The sequence below is a fragment of a genome, unplaced genomic scaffold (genome assembly GCF_019419815.1).
Source record: "Pyrus x bretschneideri cultivar Hongxiangsu unplaced genomic scaffold, Pyrus_bretschneideri_v1 Contig12, whole genome shotgun sequence".
In the NCBI taxonomy this organism is placed as follows: domain Eukaryota; kingdom Viridiplantae; phylum Streptophyta; class Magnoliopsida; order Rosales; family Rosaceae; genus Pyrus; species Pyrus x bretschneideri.
The window spans coordinates 3,831,167-3,842,789 of NW_025999413.1; the positions used below are offsets into that span (position 1 = coordinate 3,831,167).

Consider the following 11,623-nt stretch of genomic DNA (forward strand, 5'->3'; position numbering starts at 1 on the left):
ACCAAGCTGAATATAACTTGTGTTATAAGAATGCACAAGTGAAACTTGCAGCTCTGATGGTCAAACAAGCAGGTGATACTTACACGATATAATGTGGTACAATTTTTCATGCATTTTGAGAGAGTACTTGAAGCTGAATATAACTTGTGTTATATGAATGCACAAGTGAAAGTTGCAGCTATGATGGTCAAACAAGCAGGTGATACATACACGATATAATGTTGTACAAATTTTATTGCATTTTGAGAGAGTACTTGATGATCAGAGGTGTAAGGAGTACCAAGCTGAATATAACTTGTGTTATAAGAATGCACAAGTGAAAGTTGCAGCTATGATGGTCAAACAAGCAGGTGATACTTATACGGTATAATGTCGTAAATTTTCATGCATTTTGAGAGAGTACTTGATGATCAGAGGTGTAAGGAGTACCAAGCTGAATATAACTTGTGTTATAAGAATGCACAAGTGAAAGTTGTAGCTATGATGGTCAAACAAGCAGGTGATACTTACACGAAAGCAATATTTGAGGATTTTCAAGAACAATACGGGGAAGTTCCAGCTATAATGGATTAATGATGTTCCCAACTTGAACAATGCCACTGTTGTCCAAGCAAAAGGATTAAAGAAGAGAGAGACTTGTCGGGGAAGAAGACGACTTAAGAGTTGTTTGGGAAAAGCTATAGCCAAAAGGAAGCCTTCATCTAACTCCCATTCATCAAAGGTAAAGTTTTTAATTTTCTAAAAATTATAATAGCAGTAAACTAAGTCATATGGTTTACTTATCTATATTGTGACATCCTAAAGGAAACTTGTATTCCAAAGGAGACCGTTGCAGTGGGATGTTATATTGCTTCTCCTCCACCTTTTTTTTGTGCTCCCGTGATGGCTGAACCAAGGGGACCTTTTCCAGTGGTGCATACTTTGAATTCGGTGAGTGGCAATTTTCATAGTCACAGGGACATGACATGCTTAATTCCATGCCATGGATGACATATGAAGAGCCTCAGTATAGTACATTTCAAGAGCTACTCCAAACAAATCCCACTGGTTATTCCTTTGCACACCAAGATTTTCAAGCATTTAATGGTCAAGTAAAGCTTTCAGATATATTTCATATATTTTTATTGTTTTTGTTATGTTCATGGTATAATTTTATTTGTATCCTTAAAAAACTATTGTAGGCTTTGAATTTGAATGTAAGCGGTGACCACTGGAGATGAAAAGACGAAGCCAACTTATTGTTATTGCAGAAGCAGCTATGCCATACATAGAGATTGCAAAAAGCCAACTTATAGTTATTTTGGACATTCTTGAGTCTGCATTACCAAAGGCTTAATTGAAAATTTTGCTTCTATTGTAAAGTACAAGAGGTTGTAGGCAAAGTTATTGAGTTATATAGTTTTGGATCCTGTTGGTTTTTGCAAAAGAAATTTTGTGTGTGTAATTTTGAATCTACAAATTCTGTGCTTATTAATTTTGAATATGCAGAAAAGTTCTGCTTGTAATGGAAGCATATATTGGCATGAAATCTCATTTTCCAACCAAGGCGCTCTTACTTTTGTTTTAGCATCAAAACATGATATAAAACAAAGCAATGCAAAATGCTTATTAGAAACAAAAACATCTTAAAAGAAGATAGGAGGGGGGCATGAAAGGTAGCAGAAAAAGCCTGGAAAATTGGGCTTTAAAGTTCCTTTGGAGCTGTTGGTGAGGTGACAAAATCTTGAGCTCTAAATTAACTTGTCATGAAATCAATGGCTGAAAAAGTAGGAGGGAATGGAAGGAGATGGAAAGTATAAGGTGGGACAGTCTTGGTCCCCAAGTTATAAGGACGGTATTCTCTCCTCCTTTCTCTCCCCTCCTTTCCCTCCTCTCCTAGATTTTTTTTCTTCTCTCTCTACCTTTTTCTTCTCTTTCTTTACAAAGATAAAATCTTGAGCGTTTGAACAGGAGGGAAGAGAAAAAAAAGAAAGGATAGCTTACAACCATCAACATCAACATAAAGAGAGAGAAGAAAAAAAATTTGGGAGGAGGGAACACTGTCCTTATAACTTGGTCCCTTGTACCGTTTGGTATGTGGGATGAGATGAAACGCAATGGGATGGGACGCACTCGTCCCACGTTTGGTGGGCCAATTTGCCTGGGATGCGCTATCCCCTGGAACGGATTTTAGTCAATTTTTTGTGCCACCCTCCCCCCTGGAACGACTTGTTCCAGCCGATGGAACACAAAATTATAACTTTTTGGACAAAAATTCCCCTCATTTTTTCATCAATTTCACTTTGAAAATTAAACAAAATTAATCAAAATTCCAGAGATCTCTCCATTTCTGCACAATTAGCATAAAATATTCATTAAAAATCGAAATTTACCTCAACAGATCAACTCAAAAATTGAGTTCTCTTGTTTTTCCGGGAAATCAAGCTTCTTTGATCTCACTTCAAATTTTTTGGGAAACTAAGTGGCAAAAACCTAACAAAAAGTAATTTTCTCTGCGTTTGATTTCTATATTCAAAGAAGAAAAACAGCAAAACAAAGAAAACCCAGATTGGATAAAGGGTTCCTGAGAAAGCCAAAGAGAGGAAATTTTTTGGGGAAATAAATAGGAAGAACAGAAGGGTACCGGGGAAAGCCGGTGAAAGGATGTGGCTGACGCAGTCACTTGAGGGATGGGACAGCGAGGATTAGGCGGAAGATGTGAGGGATGACGTTGAACTCGTAGGAGGTGGCTTAGGTAAGGTCGAACTCGTCGGAGTGGATGGGTACGATTGTCATTTAATTTTTCGTTCCATTCCGGCTTGAGCGTACACCAAACGTAGTATGGAGCCTCCGTTCGGTTCCATTTCATTTTGTCCCATTCTATTCCGTTTCATCCTGTCTGTGTACCAAATGGTACCTTATTGAAAGAAAGGAAATGATTCTGCTTGGCTTAATACCACTTCAGTCCAATTGTCTACTTGTTCTGGAAATTGACAACTCCATGTGATGAAAAAACATCTCATGTTTATTGTAAGGATGAAAAGTGATGCTTTACACTATTACATTTAAAGTGATTAGAAATTTCGTGAAAATTTACAATATCTCATTGAATTGATGAACATATATGGAGAAACAAAATTTTATACTTTCATCTACTACATTGATGCTTAGGCGCACTGAAAGTCACCCAAAACCCTAAAATTCTCCTCATGAATTATGTGTCTAATATTTTTCAGAGTTGTTATCAGCACTTGCAAACAGTGTTTTATGCATGTCGGTCTGGAAGTTATCTATGAAATTATTTTAAAATGTTAATAAAAATTATCTTTTCTTATTCTCGGTAGGCGGCTACCTCCCTAGAATCTCAAAATATTTTAAATTCACTCATGTACAATGAGAAAGTGCCATATGACAGGTTTGACACAATTTCCTCACTCCCCCACACGGCAGCCCTAAACTCGCCCGTGATGAGAAGACATGACATGTCTTTTGCGAATGACAGGGAATTAGACAAAACCATCCCTTCTTTGTTTCAACAATTATTATGAATTATCGTATACCGATGAACATGTAAATAGATAAGATAGCTACTCATTTTCACCATAAAAGGAAAACATTTCATCACAAGATTGCGGTGGGGATAGAGAGGGTTGTGGTTGTGGTTGTCGTAGATAAACCTAGGTTTCGTCACAAAGCAGGAGATTGAATTAAGAACAAAACAAACAGATTGCGGGTAGCAAAAGACAAATTTTTTAATGTGTCGGGAATACTGTTTGGTACATCGAGTGTAATAATACAATTGGTTAGAAATTTGTTAAAAAAAAAAGAAATTTCCAACTATTTATATCATATGGTGTATCAAACCGTGTTTCCGATATCAATGAGATTTGGATGTTCACGCATACAAATAAAGCCCCTTATTAATGTCACATTATTATGTCTTGCTAAGATCTTTATTTATTCCCTACAAGTTCCATATGAGAAATGCTAAAGAGACTCTCTATGAACTATCTGTTTGTCACTTCATGTTTTTAACATAATGTTTTTTTAATGTTAGCACTAAAATTGACTGTAAATTGTAAGGTGACAGAGAGTCTATATAGAGTGCCACTTTAAGAGAGTCTCCTTAACATTTCTCATACCATATTCTGACATCATGAAAAGTAGCCATTTTTTATTTTAAGTTTTGGTTTTCACACGTATTTATGTCTTGCGAGACAACCACAAATAAATCTTTCTGTATGTACAACTTTTATCAAGTTTAAGAGTTATAATTAAAATATTCCCAGTTGTATATATTTATATGTTTTTAGTCAGTATAGTTGGAGCTAATCATTTGTGTGTACGTGATAGATATCCTCGGTTACACAACATAATCTCACAAGAATGTCATAGCCAATAAAGTAGGCTCCTATGCATCATTTGTTTCTGTGTGAAGAGACAACACGAATAAATACATGCAGCAACCTATTGTTGCTCATGGTGTACAGCTTCAGACTCATGAAATTTGTAGCCACTCTACATATCTCGTACATTAAATGTGTCGAACTTGGTACATCAAGTGTCATAATGCAAATAATTAAAAAATAAGATTTCAAATCTTTTTTATTTCAAGTTTCTCACCTAACCGGGACCCAATTATTCTCTTTGGGACTTTTACAGCAACAAAGAAACAACCTCAATCTACTTGCCCACCATCCCATACCTTTTTTTTCTTGTCTGTTTTGGTGGTAGGGAATGAAACTTATCTACGTTCACTTCTTCTGGTTTGCATTTGACTGGTTTTTCCATTAGTGTAAAAACGAAGCTTGATGGACTGATGCAGTGCATGGGGAACAAATATATTTAAGGTTTAGTGACTTCTCATCTCTTAAAATCTTTGTGACCTTCTCTTTTAATTGAATTGCCTAGTAACTATCCTACTCTTAAATATTTAGTATACCAATGTTTGTAATTTCCCTATTAATTTAAAAGGCTCCATATGCATCCTTAAAGATTTAGTATACCAATGTTCGTAATTTCCCTATTAATTTAAAAGGCTCCATATGTATCCTTAAAGTAGTGAAATTAGTGAATTAAAGTTAATATAAGAAGAGAGTGAGTTTTCTCCTTAAAATCAAGTGTGAGAATTGGTCGTGTCAAGTGAATCCACGATTAGCGACGTGAGTGAATATGTTGCTCCTGGTCGAGTGATTCCCAGGTTCTATTTTTGTAGAGAAGTGAGTGATTCCGTCCCACCTGGTTGAGCGATTCCCAGGTTACTATTCCTTGTCTTTTCGAGACCCTTGGTCTTTTCTGCATCAAGTGGCATAAGATAGAGATGACAATTCAAACCGTTAAACCCGATAACCGTAGATAACTGCCCGAATGTAGTTGATTTGGGTATATTATGGATATGGGGAAAAAACGTGAACATTAATCTGTTATGGTTTTGGATATGGTTATAAGGGTCCCCAATCTGTATTCGTCCCCAAATCCGAACCGATTGAATAATATATAATATATAGTATAATAGTTTATGTAATGTGTGTGTGTGTATATATATATATTGTATTTGAGGGAAGCTATACCATCATTACCATATTCATTATTCGCCGCATAATATATTTAGTATAGGGAAGTGTCATTGACACTCAAAAAATCTTATTCTACATTCCTCACAAGTGTATTTTTCTTTCTAAATATAGAAAGTTTGGAGTGTAGAATGTGAAATTTAGAGTGCCAACAACAATTCCCTTAGTATATAATATAATAGTATTTCGCTAAAAAAATATAATAGTATTCAACGAACCCTATACTATATTCCTTATGCATCAAATGCTATACTATAATCATTATGCATCAAACATAATGTTTATGGGAGATATCAACAGACCAAATCATTAATGTTTTATTCAATGCTCTTATTTTTGTACTCTACAAAATTCATTTATTGTTATGTTTTATTTATTTATTATCAGAGGTGGCTATTGAATAACAAAATTAGTATTCACTAAATTATTGTGCGTCAATTGGATGAATATAATTTTTTGTTTTTGATGAAGATGGATATAACCGTTAACTGATAAGAAATTCGTTACCCAGTGAGTATTGATGGTTATTTTGTGGTTATGGATATGGTTAATTATCATGGTTATGGGAATGGATATAGGATTTTCGTCCCCAAACCGAACCGTTGCCATCCCTAGCATCAGAGCAGGTTTTCCGTTGTGAAGTTAAATGGAAAAAAAAATCGTGTTGTTGATTCTACACTTCTTCAAATTTCAGTTCTCTTTGTCCGAGTCACCCAAAAGGTTACCTATAATTGGAAAGGTTTGCGAGTCCACTTTCCAATAGAACAGACAGTGCCTCAATCAAATTTTTTCGAAGCAATTTGCTAGCAAATAGTGACAGGTGTACGTTTTGTGCAAAATATGCAAGGCGCGGTTTCTTTTTCAACGAAGAGATATACCAACCTTTTGTTTCAATGAATAATAATCAAGTATATGAAAACCACTCTAGTATGATATTTATGGGGGAATATCTGTTTCATTCACAAAGAATTGATTGGAATTTGCCTCCACTATATGAAGAGTATTCGGAGGATGGTGTTTTGATGATTCATATCCAAACAGGTGCTAACATTGAAGTGAATGTTGAAGAACACGCTTTGATAGATATTTCCAGCTTGGAAAGTTCAGAATACGAAGGATTTGGACTTTTTCAAGATGAGAAGATTGATAGTCCAATGTTAAGTTCATCAATAAGCTACGGGCATGTAAAAGTGTGGTCACGACCAAGTGATGAAGGAGCTGTTCAAATTTGCTTTTTAATTCTCTAGCACATTGTTAAAGATCAAGTTTTGGGGACAGTACAACCGATGGCATATCGTTGGGAAGGTCGAAAACCTAAGTTCAAATCAAGATTAAAAAGATACAAACTCGAGGACGAGTTTTTTCGAGAAGAGTAGAATGTTGCAGTGCATGGGGAACAAATATATTTAAGGCTTTAGTGATTTCTTATCTCTCAAAAACTTTGTGACCTTCTCTTTTGATTGAATTGCCTAGTAACTATCCTACTCTTAAATATTTAGTATACCAAAGCTTTGTAATTTTCCTATTTAAAGGGCTCCAAATGTATCTTTAAGGTAGTCAATTAGTGAATTAAAATTAATCCAAGAAGAGAGAGAGTTTTCTCATTCCTTAAAATCAAGTGAGACTTGGTCGTGTCGAGAAGAAGAAAATGATGCAGTGCATGGAGAACAAACACATTTAAGGCTTTCGTGGCTTCTCATCTCCCAAAACTTTTGTCACCTTCTTTTTTATGAGTTGCCTAGTAACTATCCTAATATTAAATATTTACTGTGCCAATGCTTTGTAATCTCCCTATTTAAAGGGCTCCAAATGTATCTTTAAGGTAGTCAATTTTAGTGAATTAAAACTAATCCAAGAAGAGAGTGAGTTTTCTCCTTTCTTAAAATTAAGTGTGAGACTTGGTCGTGTCGAGTGAATCCACGATTAGCGACGTGAGTGATTTTATTGCCCCTAGTCGAGTGATTCTCAGGTTCTATACTCGTAGAGACGTTCAGCGAATCCATTGCCGCTGGTTGAGTGATTCCTAGGTTACTACCCCTTGTCTTGTCGAGACCCTTGGTCTTTTCTATGTCAAGTGGCATTAGAGCAGGTTTTTCGCCGCAGTTAAAGATCATGGCTATGATTATCAATCCGTTTCAAGATCACATCATTAAAGAGATTAGTTTTGTCGATTGGAATTCTCCATCAATTTATGATAAATATGATGATGACGACGAGTGTACCATTGATGTGGCTCATCAAGGAGTTTATCTGTTGCTAGGAGATGAAGGCTTTGTGGATTGGGGTTATCCACATAATATGAGTACAATGGCTGAAACATTTTACATGTAGCTTCATAAAGAGGAACTAAGGTGTTCTTGCTTTGGACTAACATGGAAGTGGAGTTCAAAGGAATATTTTGTGTGACAGAACAACTTGACAGCTCTGGTTTTGCTTTTGCTATTGTGGCTGTTTGTGGAAAAAATTGAAAGGTATCTAAAAGATCGAGTTAAAAAAAAATCAAAGGAAACTCGAGACGAGTTTTTGTTGGAGAAGAGGAAAATGATGCAGTGCATGAAGAACAAATATATTTAAGGTTTTCGTGGCTTCTCATCTTCCAAAACCTTTGTGACCTTCTCTTGTAATTGAATTGCCTAGTAACTATCCTACTCTTAAATATTTAGTATATCAATGCTTTGTAATTTCCCTATTTAATGGGCTCCATATGTATCCTTAAAGTAGTGAAATTGGGGTTGTTTGTTTGACATCCTTAGCTAGGATTGGACTAGCTAAGACTAATAACTCACATTTGGCATGACTATGGACTAAGGTAAATGGGACTAGCCCGGGCTCGCATGGACTACCGGTCTCGTTAAGTCGTCCTAATTAAAAGCATGGGATTGCTAAGAACCTCAATGTGCTGCTTCCCTCGCCGTCTCCTTCGAGTGAATTGGTGGGAGCGAACCGTTGTTCGTCAAAGCTATTGATCCGCCGGTGAGCTTCCAGAACAAGTCTCCTCTTTCTCTCTCTCTCTCTCTCTCTCTCTCTCTCTCTCTCTCTCTCTCTTTCTCGGATCGATATGGGAATTGGGGGATGAACTTGGTAATCAGAGCTGCTCATGAACTTGGTAATCAGAGCTGCTCATGAACTTGGTTAATTTGCCTTAAAAATTGATAATTATTTCTCTTGAATTGAAGAAGAACCATCTGGCTGTTCCGTTTTTCCGTGTTGATGTTGTGCCCATTGGATGCAGTCAAGAAATTCTGATAAAAAATTTTGAAGCTCATGCTGAAGCTCTGCCATGGTAGCTTGACAACTATGTCCTATTTCTGATGGGTGAGTGGGTCGGCGCACGAGAGGGTTGAAAAAGCACTGCCCAGATGAAGATTGAAGACGATGGAACAAATTGTCAAATTTCGGTTTTGTCAAGAGGATAAAACGGTGGTGTTCTACTGGATTTGATCTTTATTATTTATTTTTTTAATTAGTTTTTAGTTTTTCTTTTGTAAAGCAAGTGTGGATTAAAAATGAAAAAAAAAAAAAAAACGATTTGAGTCATAAAATAGTTTAGTCCGACACTGTACCAAACACTTCATTATTCTTATCTTACTTAGTTCAAGCCAAGCCAGTCCAGCTTAGTCCCTAAGGCTAGTCCAGTCCGAGATAGTCCTGGGCAACAAACGCATCTTTAGTGAATTAAAGTTAATCTAAGAAGAGAGTGAGTTTTCTTCTCCTTAAAATCAAGTGTGAAACTTGGTCGTGTCGAGTGAATATACGATTAGCCACATGAGTGAATCAGTTGCCCCTGATCGAGTGATTCACAGGTTCTATCTTCGTAGAAACGTGAGTGATTTCGTTCCCTTTGGTTGAATGATTCACATGTTACTATCCCTTATCTTTTCGAGACCCTCGGTCTTTTATGCATAATGGACCCCAGGTTGTAATTCCAAAATAGTCATTCCAATTTGCCTGTCAATCACAATTCCTTTGTTGTGCTAATTTTGTCGTGAACGTGTAAAATAGCCAACCAGTGTCCTTTTTATATCTAAAAAAATTGTATAATCCTACAGAGAATATTTATATTAGGCCTCGGCAATTGATATAAAAGGCACAACCTGTATGAACACATTCTTAGAGTCAATAATATCAGAGATTCTTAGAGGGGAAATAGATAGGTTGTAAAACAATGTCTTGGTTTCTTACAGTTATCTTTCTGGTTACTACTCTTACATTTCATACTCCTTCAGAGGCTAGCTATGAGGAGATCCAGCCTTCTGCAGTAATTGTTGGCACTGTCTACTGTGACACATGTTTTCAAGAGGATTTCTCAAATACCAGCCATTTCATTTCAGGTAAATTCATCTCAAATTTTCAACAAGTTCTTCATCAATTTTATTTTTCTATTGTAGCCCGTTCAATACTTTCCATACACCCTGCTCTTCCTCTATACACTCATGTTTATATTTTAATCGTTAAATTTGAATAAATCTAAATGACTGAAAACCTAAATGGAGAAAATGTACAAATGGAGAAAATGTAAAATCTATATGACTGAAAACCTTTATACAGGTATTTCCTACGAGTCAACCATACAACTACGAAAAAATAATTATCACAAATCAACTGCAAAAAAAATCTCGCCTAAACTAACTCCTTGACGGTAGGATTCTGCTTTCAATCACGATTTCTTTCCAAAAGACAACAAAACGTTGGAAGATATGTCATCATAACTTGTCATTTTATTGTCAGTCAACAAAACTTCCTGACATGATATGGATGCATTATCCATCAATAATCTTGTGGGGGTTTTTGTGCAGGGGCTTCTATTGGTGTGGAATGCAAAGATGGGACTTCAACAAAACCAAGTTTCAACGCACAAGTGAAAACAAACAGCCATGGACAATTCAAAGTCCATCTGCCCTTCTCAGTGAGCAAAGATGTCAAGAAAATTGAAGGATGCTCCGTGAAACTAATCCGCAGCAGTGAACCCTACTGTGCTGTGGCTTCATCGACCACCTCATCTTCCCTACACCTCAAGGCAAGAAAGCAAGGGACCCACATATTCTCCGCTGGTTTCTTCACCTTCAAGCCTCTCAAGCAACCCAGCTTGTGCAACCAGAAACCCAACATTCAGAATTCCAAGAAATTAAATTCCCAGAAGTTCTCAGAGATGGCATTCCCATCCTCCTCTCAGGTGGACCCCAAAATGCCTGATCCCTCTCTCAACCAATCTGATCTCCTAGGTCTCCCAGGACTCCCAGGTCTCCCTGGACTCCCAGGACTCCCAGGTCTTCCAGGTCTCCCAGGACTCCCAGGTCTCCCAGGCCTCCCAGGGCTCCCAGGACTTCCAGGGCTACCCCTTGCTGCTGAAAAAACTTCATCCAAGTCCTCCAACTCCAAATCTTCAAAGAATGGGCAACTAGGTGATAATAAAGAAGTAGCCCATCCAGATTCTCCACCATCGGGTTCAGCACCATGATTCCCAACCTGCCACCTATCCTGGTTTCTGTAGGGTTCCTATCCTATTGGGCGTAACCCGTTTAAGTATAATAAGCCCATTTAGGTCTTCTGATTTGTGGTTTCCTGAACTTCTATGTATTTAGGTCTCTTCCTTATCTTTTGAGAATTATGTGAAATATTGAATGTTTAAGTTTTATCTTCTTTTCCCATTTCTCTCTACTTCTCCCTCTTTCTTCTCTAACGAGAATGTGTCGTTCATAAACAACTTCGAGTACGGTAATATAATACGATTCAATTACTAGTTAAATACAATGATTATATTGTTGAAACTCAAAATTTCAGAATAAGAGAGCCGCATGGATTCATAGATAAAAATATACATATACATACTTATATATAATATTATATATATATCAATTATTATTGAATCTTACCCAAGGATGAAAAAGGGTACGGGTATTCTTTGGGGGGAGAGGAAAAACTGAAGTGGGTCGGCCATGCTTTTATTATGTGGGCCACTTAGAGAAAACCTGCTAAAAATGAACCGTTTCATCAGAAGAAGACAAATAGTTGTATGGAACGACGACATCCCTGAATTAGGTCATTTTCTTCGAGTGCGTCGACTCGTATCA

At 36.8% G+C, this 11,623-nt stretch overlaps 1 protein-coding gene across 1 annotated transcript; it reads left to right on the forward strand.

Annotated features, from left to right (window-relative positions):
- Positions 1–9,686: 9,686 nt before the first annotated feature.
- LOC103966784 (branchpoint-bridging protein-like) lies at positions 9,687–11,187 on the forward strand. Its single transcript, XM_009379993.3, has 2 exons — positions 9,687–9,883; positions 10,349–11,187. The coding sequence occupies exons 1-2, from the start codon at positions 9,718–9,720 to the stop codon at positions 11,008–11,010; spliced, it is 828 nt and encodes a 275-aa protein (XP_009378268.2). The 5' UTR covers positions 9,687–9,717; the 3' UTR covers positions 11,011–11,187.
- Positions 11,188–11,623: the final 436 nt, after the last annotated feature.

Coding starts and splice junctions, on each gene's coding strand:
- LOC103966784 (XM_009379993.3), top strand. CDS start 9,718: ATGTCTTGGTTTCTTACAGTTATCTTTCTGGTTACTACTCTTACATTT. Junction 9,884..10,348: donor TACCAGCCATTTCATTTCAG/GTAAATTCATCT, acceptor GTTTTTGTGCAG/GGGCTTCTATTGGTGTGGAA.